Below are 20268 nucleotides of genomic sequence, written 5' to 3' on the forward strand. Positions count from 1 at the left end.
TATAATAAAGTTAATTTCATTTATATTTGACAAGAATACTCTATAGATGTTTTATACACATTTTCATGCAATCATACGTTTCTTTTTTGGCCAGCAAAAGTTAATTGTTCTTAGATATAGTTGTATTACTGTTCACAGTCCAATCATTTTGTGCATCTAGATTTCATTCCTAATCAATTAAAAGTGCTTGCAAGAGTTTTAAACTTAAGTGTTTTGAAGTTGTTCACAACTACATATCAAAATTAACCATTGTTGATTGTAAAAACCATGCCAAAGCCTTTGTATTTCCTTTATTATACTATTTTCTTTTTAACCTTATAGTGTGGTGTTACAAATTTTGTTTCCATGTTAGATTAACATTCTAATACCAACGGTTACTTTCGTACATACCCTATTTTTACATCCTGATGATCCTTGAAGAAATAATTCTCACAGATAGCATCAATCAGAAATGTGTTAGAAAAAACATTCCAATTAAAACTATGTGTAGATCTGTGCCCATGTTCACCCACAACATATATATGAAATGGTAATACTTCCCAGTTAGATATTTAATTCAAAAACTTTCAAAGTCTAAAAATAACTTTAAAATGCAGGAAGCTACCAACTAGGAATTGTGTTTTGAATTAGGGCTGGCATTTTCAATCTGGGCAGATTTCTATTGTCAGCCTGTTTCAACAATGATTTCACTGAAGTATATTCAAAAGTAGATTTCTTAAACAAGACTCTCTGAAAGCTGTTGCCTTTCTCAGATAGGGCCTCTCTCTTTTCTGTCTCCCTCCCCTTTGCACAAGAGGCATCATTTCCCATTGAACCACTACAGCTGTTCCCATTTGAATCTTGCTTTCTGTGCGGTAGTGGATGGTTGGAGGGTGGAGGGGGGGATGTTGCATGTCAAGGAATAATGAGCACAGACACATCAACAGACGACAACAAAGCGGACTGTGACTGGCCGGTGGGAGTTAAAGGCCTTCAGTCATTGGCAGCTTAAGCCAAACATTCCCAAATCTATGAAGCAGGGCCCATTGTTGGTCAGTTGTTATTTGCAATGAAGCACAGATCTGATCATGTTTAAAGTGGCGGCACGCAGGGCAGGAGTGCTTGAGCCCAAGCAAAGGATGGAAAAAAAATAAGCCTTTGTTGGGTAAAAAAGGCCTGTCTGAGACTGTTATTTCTTTCTGTTCTAGGCAACATATAAATCAATATAGATAAGTTTTCTTCTGCAAGCTTCAGTAAAAAGACTGGGGGTTCTGGTAGTTTGGATTAAAATGCTCGCACATGCAAAAACCTCTGGGGAAAAAGAGCCAGGATTCCTCTGAACTGCACTCTTTTTTTTTTTTTTTTTTAATCCCCAAAGGCAAATGTTCAAAAATATAGAAATTATTTGGAGGATTTAAACATAACCTTCTAGTTCAACATCTACTGTTTTCTAGCTAAAGAATTGTTTGTGAACAGATAATTAAGATTCATCTGTCTGGCATGCTATAGATGAATAACTTTATTCCTCCAGAGTTGCTTCACATTTAGAGACACCTTCCTAACTTGATTGCAGTTTTTGTATGTGTGCATGTAGTTTTACTCAGTGTGAGGCTGCACTGCATGCTGGCACTTCTGCACTGTTGGTACTATAGCCAGAGCAGACATTTCTACCTCCTGACATTTTGCAGTCTCTATTCCCTGAGGGATGTGTGCTAAGGGAACTGTCAGAGAAGGGTTATATGATTGCGTGTTGCAGCAGCTGTTGGTTGGCTTACATCTTCTCTGCAAGAAGGGACTGTTTCCAACTAGCCATGATTTGGGCCAGGGTCAGGCAGTTGGTGCTGGCCGATGGCTCTGTTATGTAGAGAACATGGACTTTGGAGAACTGGGTGTGGCATGCTGGGACGGGATAAGGGGAGTGATGGGAGCTGAGGGTCTGTATGTGTGCGCATGGGCACGTATACATGTCCTCTGAGGTTCAGGATTGCCAGGGCACAGTGGCGCAGCCTGGTTTAGTCTGAAGAAGCGGCTGTTCAGCTGCGGAAGCCCTCTGGTCCAGCAGGATGGGAACGGCTGCCTCGCCTTCTGCCCACACCCTAGGGAGATGAGTTCTCCTTCTGAATGGAGCTCCAGGCGCTCTCAGGGACAGGGTTGAAGACACTCTCTGGTTGCAGTGCCGGGAGTTGGCCTTTTATTTGTTGTAATAATTTATTTTTGTTTATTTATTTAATGATATGTATATTTATATATTTGTCAATGGAAAACCTGCAGGGATGTCTTGATACCATTTTCCAGAATGACTGTGTATTTGTGATGTCCTCAGTAAAAATAGTACCTACACCCATAAATTTTCTCCAAATTTGATTTAGGGAAACCAGGTGAACAGAATTAGAGCTGAATATCTCCAGATGAAATGTGCTTTTTACTGTAATAAATTTCCAAGTGTATTTTTTCCTCCCAAAGTTGTGCCTCTTAACTCTTAATTAATAAGCTGCTAGCTTTTTGATATGGCTCACATAACATTTCTTCCTACTTTTTATCATAACTAGGTTTCCTAAGATTATCTTCTCTGTATCATTTTAAGATTTAGCTTTGTTCTGTGAATGTCAATGTCATCTTAGGATGGTGTTGATATGCTCCTGCTCATTTCTTTATGCTCTGGGCCTTAAAAGAAAAGCCCCCTTCCCCCATTTTTTTGTATGTTTGGTTAACCAAGCCCAAAATATATATTATTCTCATCTTTTTTTTTTTTTTTTTGCCTTGGTCCTGGGTGACTAAACTGCTCCGTTTTAAAGTTCAAAGTTACTTAGAGTTAGTATCACTTAATTTCGATGCTACTGATGGTAACAATCTTTGCAAAACACTAACACGATGTCTCAGAAATGACAATAATAGTGGGCTGAAACACGTAAATGGGGTTTCCCCATTCCCTTTTTGTTTGTGTATGTATGTGTCTCATTTGTTGAAATTAAAAGATACAGAAGGAATTGATTGCAGAGACCCTTCCTTTGTAAGTATTTTTATTTGGCTTAATGTTAGTATTTGAAGATCCTGGAGATGGAGATAAAGAATAAATGGAAGAGAAGAAGAGAAAAGTGGATTGTTTGGTGGCTACTAAAAAGAATTCAGAAGGTCTTAGAACCCCAGTACCTGAGCAGACTGCAGTATTCAAAATATTTACCTCATGTTAAAGAAAGGCAGATCTAGCGTAAGAAATGAACACCATACAGGGTTTTGAAGTTCATATACTGGAAACATTTAAAAGATTCAAGGACATTTCAGATACCACATTTGGCATTATTCTTATGTATTTATGTCTTTGAGTCAAGTTCATATTTGAAAAACATCCCTAAGAGTATCTATTTTATAAGGTATTCAAATTTTTCAAGACCAATATTTTTATGTAGTAAGTTACTGGGGTAGTGAAGAAAAAAGTAATGTTTAAGGAAAGAAGGAAAACACATTTTTAGAGTGGGCTTTTATCATAGAAAAACAAAAACATCTCTCTCTAGTGGCTTATTTTTAAAAGCCTTTCCAGTGAATCAGAAAATCAAAGCTCTTGGACCTGATTTTTTGGAAAGCCCATGTATTCTTATTATTCAAAATAGACTTTTATTGAGTTTGAAAAGTTTCTTGTATATTAAAAATAAGGGTTCAAATACGCACATTTAATTCTTATATACCTATTTGCAAAGCATATATTAACTAGTAATTGGCTATTAATTTTTTAGATATGGTAACCAGGGAGGTAAATCAATGACCTATTAAGTATTTTGACAAGTGATTTACATATCTGATGACCTCATATTTCCTTTTCAGAGTCAAATGCTATGTAATTGTTCTGTTGTGTGTTTGTGTAAAATGAATCACAACACAGTAAGAAAAAGGTTAGCGTTATTAAAATAATAACTGACTAAAATATTCATTTGAATTTATTCACTTTGTTCATGATGCATTCAAAGGACACAGCAAAGCTTTTGTGGAATATCTGCATAACATTATTTATTATCTATGGACTAAATTGATTTTTTGAAGTTGCTTTAAATCTTAAAAGCACCCTTGCTTAATATAAAAGCCCTTTAATTTTAACTGACAGATCAATTCTGAAACTTTATTTTGAAAAGAAAATGGGGAAGAATTTGTGTCTTTAGAATTAAAAGAGATAAAAAAATAAACCAGACATTCTAAAAAAAATAGAAGAATAAACCCAATTTTTTAGTACTAATGAAATAGCGGGTGACAAAATAGTTGTCTTTTTGATTTTGATCACAAAAAATAAACTGGTAGTGACAGGATATGATGGAGAGATTTGACATCCTGGCAAATCACTGTCATTGATTCAATTATTCTAATTCTGAATAAAAGCTGTATACAGTATGTGTTTATGCTACAGTGGTTTTTTTTTTTAAGTGACTGACATTCATCATATTGGTTAGACAGTTTTAAAAACCTAGTCTTTGTTTTCTACAATGTTGTCAAGAGCAAATAAAGTATAATTTGCAGTATATTAAAAGCAAACTGTTTGAAAATGCTAGTTATAACTGCTTCAAAATATTCTAATATAATTGAAAATGTATTTTGGAAATCCAGTCTCTCCTAATGGAATGTTAAATGTCTTTTTAAAAATTGAGATGCTTTACTTAAATATGTAAGTTACATTTTAACTTTTAATCTATGATATTTAGCTTTGAGAATGTGCAACTATGATTCAAAAAAACCTTGTGTTTTATGTGAAAACTGGTGCAAAGTGCTATATTCCCAAAAGACATGTTTTTATAGTTAAAAATTCACATATTCACCCAATGTTCATAATTAACAAAGGGTTGACGTGATGCAATGGAAATTTTCATCTCATTTTCCCCTTTGTCTCAGACCTAGACTGCAAAAATCTCTCACCAAGCTTCAATACGTGTTTCCCCCACTGTCCTAGAATTACCATAGCTGTCAGTTTGAATTTCAATCCTGAATTATGTCTGTTGACACCATTTCATAGTGCTGATTTCAATTGTTTAGGATTATTAAACAGAAGACCATCAACTTCTTTTTCTATTCTTTCTATCATTCAAGTTCTTTATATTTATTAACTACTATGGCACACTAAGTATCTTAAACAGAGTCTGAATCCCCAAATATTATTTTGTCTTCATCATTTTTATAATAGGATACATAAATGTGAATTTATTTCATAGATTTGCAAACAAAATTTTCTTACCAAAAAAAAAAAAAAAAACCTTAGCATTTTTGGGGGCAAGTGACTTTTTCAGAAGTAAAGACAAAATGTTTTTGAATATAACTTGAATTTCATGTTTCACATGCTGCCTGCTATAACATGTGCTTTCCCATGATTCTAAGTGCCTTAGCACAAGTACCCTAATGACCACTGTATTTTGATTTTTTTGACCTTCCCCCCATTTATTAAAAATAAATGATCTATTTTCTCTGAACATAGCAAAAACAAAATTCCAAAATAGAAGTATTTCTATTGTATTATGTCTGTACAAATAGTTGGTTAAAAAAAGGAGAATGGTGGCCCCCTTTTGAAATCTTCACTGTGTTTTTTAAGGACTGGAGGGTCAAATCATTAAGAAAAATATTTACATAAGCTATTAGCAATCATAATTAGAGTGTCACATAATTCTGCATGCAAAGACTAAGGAGGAATCCCTAGAAGTCCAGGTGCTTCTTGCCTCCGGCCATCATGCCACAGCCTGGGCCCAGCAGCTTGGCGGATTCTGCCAGATCCTGTTTGCTTGAGCGGCTCACTGTGTCTGACAAGTCTGGAGGCAAATGTAGTCGCTATGGCAGAAGATTTCAGGAGAAGGAAAAAAAGAACAAAAAAAAAAAAATTAAATTTTGCCTTTGCCAGCATACTTCAGAATATAATATTATGCTCTGTTGATCAGCATTTAGTCTTGCATATAAAATTCCTGCTAAAACAATTCTTCAGACTGAAGCCCAATATAATCACATCCTATTCTTACTAGATTTTTATAAATTATAGCCATTGCAGAAACTGGACCAAAATCCTAGTGAAACATTTTCAGATTCCAAATCTAAATGCATTAAGATTTTTCTTTACATAAATGCACACATTGAAAAATATCACCTAAATAATAGCAGGCCTCCCCCCTTCCCCTTTAGGCCTTGTTTTTATCAGACTCTAAATTGCCTTTTTTTTTTTTTTTGGTGAGGGGTGGTACTGGGGATTGAACCCAGGGGCTCTTTACCACTGAGTTACATCCCCAGTCCTTTAAAATTTTCATTTTGAAAGAAGGTCTTGCTAAGTTGCTGAGACTGGCCTCAAACTTGTGATCCTCCTGCCTCAGCCTCCTGAATCACTGGGATTAGATATGTGCCACCATACCTGACTCTAAAATGCTTTTTAAATAAAATATAACTTCTCAAGAATTATGAGTTTCCACAATGTTTGTTTTTCTTTGTCTATAAGTTGACCTGATAATTCTATTTCAGGGCTAATACTTTTTCTAGGAACTTGAAATTTTCATACAAGTGGTGACATAAGGAAAAAAATGATACCAATCAGAGGACCAATAATTTTTATATGCTCAGGTAGGTCAACTATAACATCTATTACAGGCTTTCGTAAGTTTTTTTAATGTACAGTGTTGGGCCATATTTTCAAAAGTGTAATTTTGTTTTGAATTATCTCCCCATCCCAATTGTTTTTCTGTCGATACAGGTTGATTTAAGCAAGGCCTCTAACTGACCTTTATGATAGAAGTTCCTGAAACTAGGGAAAAATATTCATATTTTATGTTTTGAAAAGAATATCAAATTCTTTTACCTATCATCATTCCTAATCTGTAATTTGTTTAATAAAAATCCAAATTTAAAGGAAGAAACAGTGGATTCCACAATCATGGATTCAACAAACTACAGCTTGAAAATATTTTGAAATTGTGGGTCTGAACATGAACAGACATTTTTCTGTCATTATTCTGTAACTGATATAGTATAACACCTATTTATATTGCATTAGGTATTATAGGTAATCTAGAGGTGACTTAAAGTATACAGGAAGATGGGTGCAGATTGTATGCAAATACTGTACCACTTTGTAGAAGGGACTTAAGCATCACCAGATTTTGGTATCCACAGGAGTCCTGGAATCAATCCCCTACAGTTACAGAAGATGACTGTATCTATTGTGTGGGGCACAAAAGGGGTGTGGGAGACCAAGGTAAGGTAGGATGGGGCTCGCCACTGATGACCAAGCAGACCCTTCTAGAGGTGAACTGACTTAGCTGAAGCCCTTCATTTGGAAGACTCCCTTCAATATGGGGGGGGGAGGGATGAGGGGAAGATGAAAAGGGTAGAACCATCTTTTGTGTCTAAATATTGCAATCTGCAAGCATATGTCTCAGCTAGTTTATTTTCTGTTGAAAGGCTTGTTTGTTGTCATATAAACACAAGTTGTGTGCAAATGATCAAAATATTTTAAAACATTTAAAATATCTTATGAAAATTTCTTCCTTGATTTCACGTTGACTAGGCTTACCTTTTAAAACAAATATATTCAGGATGAAAGACACTATTATACAGATGCACAGCCAACAGAGATGTCAGAAAGGTCAGGCAGGTCAAGAAAAGCTGCCACATTCATATAGTTAACATTCACAAACAACGACTAGTCATTTGTGTCCTTAGCACTCAGCCCATTGCTTATTAAGTAATTAATGTCTTTTTTTTTTGTGCGTCGCAAACATATTTCAAATAAGACATGCTTGTTTCTTTGTTGTAGATAATTTTTTCATTTCTTTATGCTCTATTTTGTTCCAGAAAAGATTTCAGGCAGAAATAAAAACATGAATGTGTCAAGAATCTAAAAGGAACTGTAACTCTAAAACCTGAGGTTACATATATCTTTGTACTAGTAGTTCTATCAATGTCCATGTGAGAAAGAAGGAGGGAAAGAGATCTTTAATTACATGTCTGAGTTCTAATGTTTCCTTAAGACCTTGCAGTCACTGCTAATGAATACAGCAAAAATGACTAAGACACATACATGATTTGAAGGTTATCGGTAACTTAAAAAATTACCATAAAGACATGGATATACGCACACACTCTTGTGCCTGTGTTGACTTATGCTTGGAACCTCATAGATGATGTCAGATGGTGATTAAGCATTTTAGAAAATCAAGTGGAGTTGACAAATATTTAGAATCTGCAGGGCATTCTAAAAGGACACGTGAACAGAGCATCTTCTATGTGCCTCCTTTCATTACAATCCAGCAATACAAATAAAAGAAGCACACAGGTACCCCTCATTAGTGAACACTCCAAGTTATAGATAAGAAGAGTTGAGACAAGGAGAAATCATGGTGGGGAAAGGGGAGCAATAAAAGTCTTCAGGAGACGAAATCTCAGCTCAGTCTAGTGATCAACTGGATTCTGACATGCTGAATGGGGATTTGCCTAACAGTAGTGCTAATATAACTGTAAGATTACAGGATGCATTTGATTGGAGTGTCATCCTGCTCTGATAATCTAAGTGGAGAACCTTGTACAGTTTATTGAGGACTAGCAAAATAAAATTTATTTCAGGAGCTCATCTATTTGCTAGTTGACTGGCTAAACATTTCTCTTCCTCTGCTTTTCCAGGCAACAAATTTGAGCCAGTTGGCTGAAAAGCCCTTCATAGCAAAAGTAGCTAAATGTGACATGTGACACACTTGGAAATCTTTCAGGTTGAATGGCTTTGAAGAAAAGTCACATAGAATTCGTGTGCAACTTCTGAGCCTAAGATTTTGGGGGGTGGGTATGATTAGCTGCTCCTAAGCGAACACTACATCATAAATCTGGTTATATGCTCATGTCCGTAGAAAAACCCAAGAATAGCTCTTGGAAATATGTGCATCTACGTGTGATTTTGCTTGCTTTTGTTGACTCTTACTTCAGTGTGGTCACCCTGCAGTCTAAATTCTGAAGCAGTGGGTCTTGTTTTCCTTGTTTCTGGGCCTCCCCCGTGTACCGTGTCAGTGCGATGTGAAGCAGGGAGGAAGAATGAAGGATCAGGTTCCAGGCTTGCCAGGTGTGTCAAGGATTTTTTCTTTGAGGCTTCCAAAGCCTTTACACACAAACTTGACATGTAAATATTCAGATGCTGCTGTACCACAGAACTGTCTTCTAAAAACACATGCAGCAAGATACTCTGTACAGCATGGTGGCCTCCTGAGACAACTGCAAGGCTGCAGGGTATATAAACTTTTGGATGTTGAGGTTATAATGAATAATGGTTTAAATAAAAATTGGAGTACAGTAAAAATGACTAGGATGCATGCATGATATTATTCTCATCCTTATAAACCAAATCAAGATGTTCATCATTCTCATTTTATACCTGGGGTCCTCAGGCAAGGGCCCATGCAAAAATAAATCGCATGCTGAGCTGAATTTTTTTTTCCACTTGATTTTCCTTTTCTCAGATTCTGGGAAGAAAGGACTCTATTGATGATGCAGGAGAGATGGATAGCTGCCTGTCTGCCTTTCTACTTTTTCCATCAGTATCTTGTCAAAAATAATTTCTCCGTGGGCAAAGGGTTCTGGGTAAGGCAGTGTCACTCCCAAGATTCCTTGCAGGCCTGGATGATTCATATACAGTGATCCCACAGGATCAGTAGATTCCTTTCTCTCAAAACTGCAAGGTGGGAAACAGCATGGGTACCAAATACTCTGGCAGGTTGCAGTGGGGGATCCTGTCAAAAGCCACTCACGGGCCATTAGAAGGTCCATAGTCATTACAAAGGAAGAGCAGCAAAAGTGATTTGATCTGAGGCTCCAAAGGGTACCAAGGAGAATGGGACTTTGAAATTCCTGCCTATCTCTCTGTCTCTGCTGAGCTTAGCCATCGTACATTTTGTTTCTTCTGAGTCAGCAACAAAACTGATCCTATAGACACACAGAATTGGATTTCCTGGCTCAATAGTTCCCTCCCTAATTCTTTTCTTCCCAGCCTGCCAAACCTGTGCTCAGCACTCACAGTTCCCAGACAGAAGAGGCAAGATAATGAATCTAGATTACACCTGGATTTGAGACAAATTGCAGGTAAATACCCATTAAAATAAGTTTAATCAATTTATATTTTTCATATTTTGCCAAGATTAAACCACCAGGCACTGTTCATTTTCTAAAAACAATCTATATAGTACCTTTTCACCTTTAGCAGGTGAGTAGAGATTTGTTTTAATCATTTAAATTCTTTTTGATGCTCCGTGATAAGTTGTATTGCCCAGAATCATGGAAATAGGCATTAGTAGTTCAGAATACTTATAATTTTCATTTTTCTTTAAAACATAGATAATTTAAATGAAAACTTGTACACATTTTATATAGGTTCTATGTTGGTCCCTTAACAGAGACAATCACTGTCCTTCTGCCTCCCTGTTTGGCGCTCTGGTACAGAGAAGCAGCATTATGGTGCAAGAGCACTGGAAACAGATGTAGAGAGGGACAGTTTAATATGTACCTGTGCCATTCACTGTCAGTGTGTCCTTGGGCAAGTCAATTTTCTTGTCTAAGCCTCAGTGTTCCCATCTATCAAAGGGAATAATTGTCCCCTCACAAGACTAGTGATGTACAAATATTTTGTGAACTATCAAGTACTACACTAATTTATTTATAGTTCTTCTTGCTCCAGAGAAGATCTGGGGTGGCTCATAAAAATACAAAATACACAAGAGGATAGAAATAAGCAAATTTAATAGGGCAAGGAAATGAATCTATAAATACAATAAACTATACATAATTATAAATGAGCAACAGAATATTGGATTTAGCCACCAGGTCTGAATGAGTAAGCTGGCATCTGAGTATATAGTATACCTTATCCTCAACTGAAGCCCTGTAAAGAAATACAAAGGAAACTGGACAATCCCCCCAACATTTAGTAAGGCAGGAAGGGAGAAGAGGCATATCAGATCTCAGGCTTCTGAGCCAGTGCAAATGTGCATGGCTGTATTAAGAAGGCTATTTGGGATCCCATTAAATTATTTTAATGGGACCCATCTTCTTAAAAGAATGCATCTTTTCCAAATGTTTTCATAGCTGACAAAATAACTAATAAAGGAAATGTCAAAAGATGCAGTTATTCCACCTGATATTTAAAAGCATTCCCCCTCTTGACAGAATGTGGAGGAAACAAATGAACAAAAGACATGCCATCCTACTCCATCCCAGCCTTCCAGCTGCATGATGCCCTCACCTGCAGGGTGATTTACTGATTTCTGTAACCATATTCTGTGTTATGAACTACTCTGAATGTTAGGGAATGAATTAGAGTGTATACTAAGTTAATACAGAGACACTTCTGCCCCTTCCAAAAATTGCTTTAAAAAAGCAGAAGTTTATTCTCTCCCACTTTATAGCCCATAAGTAAGTAATAAATTCTGATTTGGAAGGACTGGTCTGCCAATGTCAACAAGAAATTCGACTTCTGCATGATGCTCTTGCTAGCTCTCAGCTGGTGAGAAGAAGAATGGGCCAAGAAAGCAAGACCTGGAAGTTGGACACATCACTTCTACTCATGTTTGGAACTTAGTTATAACCAACCCTGGCTGCAAGGGAGGATGGGAAATGTTTTAAAGAGTGTAAAAATGTTTGACAAATTAATTTTATTATGTAAGAAGGAGTAGAGGTATATTGGGAGACGATTGTAGTAGGTCATGGTTTTGAGAAAGGCCATAGCAAAATGATCAGTAACCAGAAACATTCATTCAGTAGATGAACTGCAGTTGACTGCATGGGGCTCCAATTCTTGGTTTCTGACCAAGGAAATGTGCACCTGATGCTCCCATGAGCCCAGAGGGCAGAAGCCAAAGCAATGTGTTGAGAGCCTTTCTTGCTCTATGCAGAGGGAAATATTTCCCTTTCCTCAATGGAAAGATGATTTCCTTCCAGGAACACAGGGAGGAAGATAGAAGGAAGGAGACAGGTGAAGCAGGTTTGATAAAGCTGTCATCACAGTATTGCTATTATTTTTTCACAAGATTTCAGAGTGCGGTTTTCACTTGTAAAAATATCCATGTTATGTGCTATTACATAATTGTCATATTTTTACCTTGTTACACTTATGCTACTCCATAATTATTACATTATTACTATGTAATATTGTATTGCAATTATTCCACATTTGGTTAAAATTTTGCAACATGAAAGATGCTTTTGCCTAATTTTGGTGAATTTTGTGTTATTTTCACATAAGAGTAGGCCAGAGTAAACAATGCCAGATAATTTTTTTTTTTTTTTTAATCAGCAAGTGTATATTTGGTAGTTGCTGAATAATTCTGGAAAAAATTCTGCTAAATATGTTCAGGAGTCTGGTTTAAGTTTTTTTTCAAGGTCCAATAATTCTCAGGGTTTAAGATTAAAATTATTTTAATGAATACCATAATAATACTATATTCTTTGAAGAAAATTCATTTGGTTTTCCTGATTGATCTGAAAATTAGACAAAATTTCAGAGTTGGAACACTGTATATTGGCTGCCCCATTGAAAAATGCTCAGGTGTGCAATTATTTTGACCGTCAATTATAACTGACAGTATTGTCTTCCCTCCAAATCTGCTTTCACCCCTCTGAAAGCAGATTGTGAAGAACTCACTTGTCTAAACAAAAGTGTGATTTGTGAAAAGGCATGTGTCTGTAGCAGAGATTGCTCGTTTACTCCCATTATCTATTCTCCTTTTCAGAGAGTAAAAGAATCTTTGAATATTAGTGGGGACATGGACTCCAAGAATAAAGGCCACATTTCCTAGCTTCCCTTGCCAATAGATGAGGCTGAATAATTAAGTTCTGGTCACTTCATGGAGCAAACATGCTTTGTTTAATGTTAGGTAATCTTTGTAAAGGCAGGAGGATGTCATCTACTTACTCTTTCCTTTCTATGGCTATTAGACCTCAGCAAGAGGGCCATGATCTGCCCCTCCATTGGCCATTCCCTTCCCATGGATGAGGAATTACAGATCTAAAGGAATGTGCACCTATGGCCAGTACCCTTTCTTAATGAATGTATGCTGGGTACTCAGGGCCTGATTTCCCTGTTCAAATAAGTACAGAGCCTGCACAGTTCTCTTTCTGAGGTTAGTCCCTCAAGGGTGGACTGTGTTACCTGTATGTCAACTCTGGGTCCCAAGAAATAGCCAAGTGATGGTTGTTACAGGAGAACATAGAGAGAGTTTGCATATGTATCCTGGGTGTCCACAAGCATATTTGGGTGGTCCTTTGGGGAGGAAGGAGGCAAGAGTGAAAAGAGAAAGGAGGTAGACTATAGGTCAGTTCTCATCATGTTTCTATGTTCCAGAGTAAAACCCTGATTCTAAGTTTAAATTGGGCTTTTCCAGAAGGTATATTTGTAAAGGAAGGGAGATAAACATATTTAATGACTTGTTAAATACTTATGTGTAATTAAGTATTTTCATTCTTGCTCTAGTTTCTGCAAATGTTAGGGACAAATCTAATTTCCCTCTTCCCACTTATTGAAATATGGACTTGAAGGTAGATACTGAAGCAGCATCTTGGGCCATAAAATGGAAGGTATGTTCCAAGGAGGGCAGAGAAAAACGACAGAATGAGTGTAGGAGCTCCTGATGCCATCCGCCACCCAAAGAGCCTTGGGTCACCCAGTTGGGCCTTTATGTGAGAGGTATACCTATTACTTCAGCCACACATATTTGGTTCTCCATAATAACAGCCTTGCCTATATCCTCTTTATACAGAATTTAGTAACTGATATATGGGACACTCAAGTCCTATGACTTAAATACATGGTGACTTAGTGGTTGGAAGATGGGCAGTGAGGTCAGATGGTGCAGAATGGAAAGCTGTTGATGCTTGATCTGCCTGTAAGGACTTGGAAGGCAAACCTTACACTTCCTAATCAGCGGCTCTAAATGAAACATCGGAGAAATTCAGAATATTGGTGTGTCTGTTGCTTCCTGCCACTTTTATTAAAAGGTATTTATAAAAGAGAGGTGAACTCAGGATGGAATTACAGAATTTGTAAGAAGAGACGGAAGTAATTACAGCTCTGTCAAAAGAAGTGGTCTACCTACAACTCACAATCTTAACTGACAAAGGTTTGGTAATTTAAGGTCTTACAGGGCTGAAAACACCCAAATGTTTCTGAACCTGTTTAAGTGGGACAGACAACTATTGCTGAAGATATCTGTACCCCTCAGTCTTTGCTTAATACCTTCCTTAACAGGCTAACCAGAAATGGGAGCCAGCCCAGAGAACAAAGTTGGGTTAAGGGTGTTTTCTTCTCACTCAAGTCTATATTATTTTAGATGGCTTCAAGGTGGCTAGTCATATGATGAAAGAGAGGAGCAAGGGTAGAATAGAGAGGGCAGAAAATAAGACCCAGGCCTTACATGTAAGAGTTGTAGTGGACAAGGGGAATAGACACTCCGTGTCCAACCCCAACTGCCTTCTTACATGTGAGGGTTGGAAAGGGGAATTAGGTTTATCTCATTAGATGCCTCTGTACTAGGACTAGACGGTGGAAGAGAAGCAGAAGCAGTCTTCCTGCTGCTTTAACTACTGCAACTGGCATTGTTGAAGAGACGATTCTTTTTTTGGCACTGATATTTGGAATGCCAGTGATTAGTCAACAACTTGATGGGAGTTGAGAGGCAGTTGTGGAAGTTGAAGCCAGATCAGTATTTCTGCAAGTGTTATTTGCTTCATGGGAGTCAAGAAGCAATTGCAGTGGCAGCTGTAGGACTTACGAGCTCCCAGATGGCAGGCACAGAGATGTGTGTCTACAGTCAGCAGCCATATCTGTGGGCTTCTGATTCCTCTGAATGAGGCAGAGGCAGCCACTTCCCTTGAGGTTACTTTGGTGGCAGTATCCTCCAGTGCTTCCAATTATTTCACTAATCAACAAATTTTCTGTTTTAAATTTTCCTTCTGTATAAAATAATGTGGTGGTATCTGTTTCCTGTAAATGAGTCCTAGAACTATGCCTAGATAAGCTCTTTGGCTTGTATGTGGAACTAAAGGGAAGCAAATAGCCCAGGAACCTTTTGAAGTCTTGAGGGAAACTGTATTGCCAAAGAAACCACAGGCCTGATCACAAATCTATAATTATTCAACTCCTAAAGTAATCCTAGGTCTTCAAACCTGATCTACCAATGAATGTGTAGCCCCCAAAGAACACACAGGGAATTTTCTTCTAGACAGCAGAATCAGGTGCTACAAACTGCTATCACAGATGATTTTTGCACTATCTAGCCAGTAGGATTCTTCCTCACTCTACTTTCCCTTTTCCTTCTAGTAGAACTTTTGAATACAAGACCATTATGAATAAAGACTTCATTTCTAAACTTCCCTTGCAGGTAGCTGTGGACTACGTGACAAAATTTAAAACAATGGGAAAAGAGCAGGAGTGGTGTCACAACTTCAGTGTATCCAAATGAATTGAACCTGGGTCAACTGGCATCAATATCTATGCTCCTAATACTCTGTGCTCCAACTTTTCTAAGCATGAGAGACAAACCAGTGAACAACAAGGTCTCTGCTTTCATAGAACTCACATAATATTTACATGACCCGAGAAGAGAGTGACAACTGTAGGAAAGCACACAAATGAAGAAGACAATCTGGATAGTGAGAGATGCTTTGAAGATATAAAACATGGTGACATGATATTGGCTGTGGGTACTATGCTAGGTGGAGGATTTCTGAGGAGAACATTTGAGCTGAGACCTAAAATTTGAGAAGAGACCTACAAGACCTGGAGAAAAAAGTTTCAGGCTATGAAAACCTGAGGCAGGATAAACTTAGAACATTTGAAGGACAGGAAAAAAAAATAATATAGCCAGCTTTTCTGGAGTAGTTGACAAGCAGGAAGAGACTTTAAGAAGTGTGGCTTGGTAGACAGGTGTCAGATCTTGTAGGGTTTGTAAACTGGTGATTGACTTGGATTTAATTGTTAAGGGAAAGGGACAGCAAGGAAAGTGATAGAAACTTATTTCAGTGAACACCAGGGCCATCTTGCCCATATCCTTACCAAGTCCTACATGGGCATTTTGTTTTTCTTTCTTTTTGTGGTGCTGGGGAATCAAATCTAGGGCCTGGAACATGTTAGGCAAGCAATCTATCACTGAACTCAATTCCTAGCCCTTGCATGGGCATTTTCAATTACAGAAAACAATCACCACTGATAAACATGCATAGCTGTTAAAGACAGAATTTCCCAATTCTGTATATTGACTGTTCTAGATCCTGTGTTCTTTTGATTCAGAAGAAATATCCTAACAACTTAATGATCTAGTGTGTCCCCCACCCTCTCTCCCTCACAGCCTCCTCCTGTGGCAAGTGTTGATTCTTAATCTCATGCCTGTCCTCCATGAAGAATCCGGTGGAGGGGTTGAGCCTTGTGTGAAATGTCCATGATGGAGAAACTAACAGTTTCTGTGAGTGATTTGCAGAATTTACATCTCTTAAAACATAAATTGGAATCTTTTGAACTATGTAAAAACAAGAACACACCACATTTCAGTCTCACTGTTCTTGAACTTTCAGACATTTAAGATATTGGTGAGTCAGGTTCTTCTCCTCCTTCATTTCATACATCCATAGAGAACAAACTAGAGAGTCCCTAGGGAATGTTGCTTAAAATGGCTCTTACTTTCTATGCAAACTAAAGGCAATATTCTTTATTTTTTTCTTTGAGTTTCTCCTTCATTCTTTTCTCCATTTTATTATCATTAGTGTTCCAACATGAGTAGGATGTGAAAAAAATCACTTAGGTAACAGTTGGATTAATTCAACTTGAATGTTATTGAATGTTATCTAAAATTGGAGAGTAAAATCACTGTGAAAGATGCCTTTCCTTTGTGCCCCCCAACTTGCAGCTTTTCCTCTGGGATAAAGGAATGGGATGAAGAAGTCATATCTGGACACTGCTATCCCTGTGATTCTCTAATTGTATACCATTTCCTAAACAGGGCTCCTTGTATCTCTTTAGCCAACTCCCTTCCATTCATCTTTCTTTAAATGTATAGCAGGCCTTCTCAATCTGTAGCCTTTTCTCTGGTCTCTAACTGCTGCTTAACCCAAGGCTTGTATGGCTCTGGAACACACAGTGCAGACAGGAGCAGATAAGCTCCAGAGTGTATAGAATTTGAATGAAGTTTCAGCAGGGCAACATGGAAAGATGCTTGAAATCTAGAGCCTGCTGCTACTATCATAGTAAAGGAAAGAAGATGGAAAGCTTTGGGGATTGTTTTTCTGATAGGATCTTCAAGCCTGCATCACCCAGGAAGTCCCTTTTCTACTTGAGATAAGTGAGGAACCATTTTAGAAGCAGCATCCTGGGGACTACTCCCCAGGTGCCTTAAGAATGCTAAGATATTTTAGGAACATACAGTGTTTTTAGATTTGAATGTTGAGCTTGAAAAAAAAAATCCTTTAGAAACAAATTTAAACTACTAATTACATGAGAATTCCGTTTTATCCTCTTTCCTTTTTCTTGTAAAGCATATGATATGGAAATACCCTGGAGGTAGCAAAAAGTAACAATCTTTGTTTCTATTAGAATTCACACCAATGTTTGTTCCTAACTATTATCTGATACTTCCTACTTAGTAAACTGTTAGCAGATAAATGTGTGCATATATTTCAAGGTTGACTCAAATCCTGAAGAGTTTGAGAACTGTAATAGGCCCACTATCTCATTAGGTACTGGCAGAGATTTGACTGATACTTAGTTTATGGAACAGATGATTCTAAAATGTGAAAAAGCAGGAAGCAAGAAATTTTTAAATCAAATAATTTACCAGATAGCTTGGGTTATTACATTAATGTTAGTCCACTAAATAACTTCCGCAAGTGGCAATTTTTGATGAACATTTCTCTGGGAAATGTAGCAACCATATGTTTTTGTACACTGTATAACATATATATGAACACGAGTTGATTTCCTTTTGGCTGTACATGACTGAGTCCCGAGAGCATAATGGCCAATGTGTTTCTTTGCATAATGCCCTACAGTGTATGCAGAACATTACTCTACAAAGCTCTGAGATGGGGTATGAAGTGCTCAGTGGAAATGGCAATGTAAAACATCCTGACAGCACTAAATCTCCCAACTACTCTCCAGTTACTTTGAGACCCCCACATTTAAGGGTCTGCTAGTTCCTGGGTATGAAGAAAGAATTTTTAATGGGTCCAAATGTAGGTGTTTACAAGGGGGAATTGTTGCTTTTTATTAGGAGCTGCCTTATGTTCAATAGTTGTATTTACTTTGTCAAGCTAGCCAGAATTAGAAAATCCCCATTGCTAGGCAGCCTAGAGCGTCTGCGAAGTATTTCTGGGCATTCAGAACTAAAGCATGTGCTGCCCAAAGGCAGGTTTCATTACAGTGTGTTATTTAGTCCTCTTTCGTCCCTCCCTACCCCCACACCCCCAGATAGGAGCACTTCTATAACAGGAGATCTTGGTTACTTTATGCTGAAACATATTTACATGACTGAAACACGACAATTAACACATTTGTAAAGCTTGAGGGATAGGCACACTTTAATGGTTTTTTGAAGCAGGCTGATTTCCTGGTGCTTTTAATCTTATTTTATCTTGTTCTGCATGCATGAACAAGTTCTTCTTTACTATAGGTATTTGACAAAGTCTACCTGGTTTGAATTTGAATGAAAAGAAAATAATACAAAAATTAATTTTATGTTTTATCTTTGCCAAGCCATTCCTAATTTCTTTCATCAGTTTAATGTATGCTGAGGGTTATGCTATTATTTTTGTCAGTTCGTGTTAGCTTTTATGCAAAGACAGGAATTAAGTTTTTGGTTTGACAAAATAAAATGTGGCTTTCTCTATACTGATTGGGTTAAAACTTTCATAATGAATTGAAAAGGATCAATTACAATAAAGATTTTTTTCATTCTTCATGGACAGATACTCTACTAGGTGGTATGCATTTGATATGCTCTAAACTTTTTAAAACCAAATTGATATTAAGTGTGTAACTTTGTGGGTGTGCATGTGTGTGTGTGCATATATATATGTATATATAAAAATACATAACATGACAATGTCATCATGAATATTTTATGACCTTTTATGTCTGTATGTTAATTAATTGCTAAAATCTTGGTAAAACTTAGAAAGCAAAAAATTGGTATAAGAGCACTCTGAAATGAAATGAAAATTTCCATATTTATCCAAGATTTCTGAAAGCATGCTAACCCTGGAAACGCCTGCCCCAACTTTCTCTTAAAAGTTATGGCAGATTTACAAATTACACTGGTTTCACAGTTACCCAGTACATCCATCTCCCCCTTCACAGACTTCCCTCCTCAACAGTTTCAAAGGGAGCTCATGAACAGACTGGGCAAAGCCGGAGCCCTCTCTTCACATGCCTTAGGGCAGTGATGGGGCAGCCAAAGCTGAGCACTCTAACTGAGGGATGTAGATTAGAGGTGAGGACATAACTCCAAAGAGTAACTCTTTGCTGAAGTGACTTCACAGGTAAGAAATAAGCATCAATTCAATTCAGTCTTAGATAGAAGGCCTCTACATGATTAATGGAACATAAAGTTAAAGGAAATGAAGCAAATAAAGCAAGAAAAAATATACTGATGAAAAACAGAAAACGACAAAATATTTGTGAGTATATAGATAAATGACGGTGCCTACTTTTAGGGTATTTTTTTTAGGGGGGATGTTTATTTGTTTGGTTTAGTCAAAATGCAGGCTTCTATAGAAATGTTAACAAGAGCTAGGTTTGATTTCCACATGGATAATTTAGAAGTAATTTCTCATACAGATTATTTTCTATTCTTTAAAAACTCATTTGCTTTTACACGTGGAGGATTCTGTGCCCCCCTAACTACTTAACTTTACTATTGAGCTAAATCTGTTTACAAGGAGGTCTGAAAGAGCCTTAAAATGTAGAAGAATCGACCTGAAAAACCGAATTGGCTAAATCTTGTCTCAGGTTTTTGCTGTAGCTGGAAGGGCCACTCTGGTTCAAGGAGGAACCCTAGTGACATTTCATCTGGGTTCTGCAGGTATGCTCCGGGAATGTTCCTTTCAGTATTTGATATTACAGTCCAAAATGAAATAGTGAAAGGAAGTGACTAGTCTCTTAAGTTTTAAAGAGAAAAAGTTAAATAAAATATACGTATCTGTACATCTTTATGATTCCCTCAATAATATAAATACACTTACAATTTCTTGAGACTTTCAAAGCAAAGGAAAAATGACTTGTGGGAAAAAAATCATTAAATGGTTTCTAAAGTTTAATAACAAGTT

The 20268-nt window shown here is 37.2% G+C and overlaps 1 protein-coding gene and 1 long non-coding RNA gene across 3 annotated transcripts in view; one reads left to right on the plus strand and one right to left on the minus strand.

Moving 5' to 3' along the window:
* Positions 1-3893: 3893 nt before the first annotated feature.
* The window catches only part of Elp4 (elongator acetyltransferase complex subunit 4), a 257694-nt gene continuing 241319 nt past the window's right edge, over positions 3894-20268 (minus strand). For both annotated transcript variants that reach the window (XM_046467546.2, XM_058586495.1), the window contains one exon: positions 3894-5775. In XM_046467546.2, coding sequence (XP_046323502.1) covers positions 5644-5775 — 132 coding nt within the window. In that variant the 3' untranslated portion in view covers positions 3894-5643. The remainder of the gene's footprint in view (positions 5776-20268) is intronic.
* LOC131425058 (uncharacterized) overlaps positions 19328-20268 on the plus strand; it is a 47797-nt gene continuing 46856 nt past the window's right edge. The window contains exon 1 of the long non-coding RNA XR_009228903.1: positions 19328-19482. This is a non-coding gene — a long non-coding RNA (uncharacterized LOC131425058). The remainder of the gene's footprint in view (positions 19483-20268) is intronic.

This window comes from Marmota monax, unplaced genomic scaffold (assembly GCF_021218885.2).
Source record: "Marmota monax isolate L192 unplaced genomic scaffold, Marmota_monax_Labrador192_F-V1.1 WCK01_AAM20220418_F8-fsc00135, whole genome shotgun sequence".
Classification (NCBI taxonomy): Eukaryota; Metazoa; Chordata; class Mammalia; order Rodentia; family Sciuridae; genus Marmota; species Marmota monax.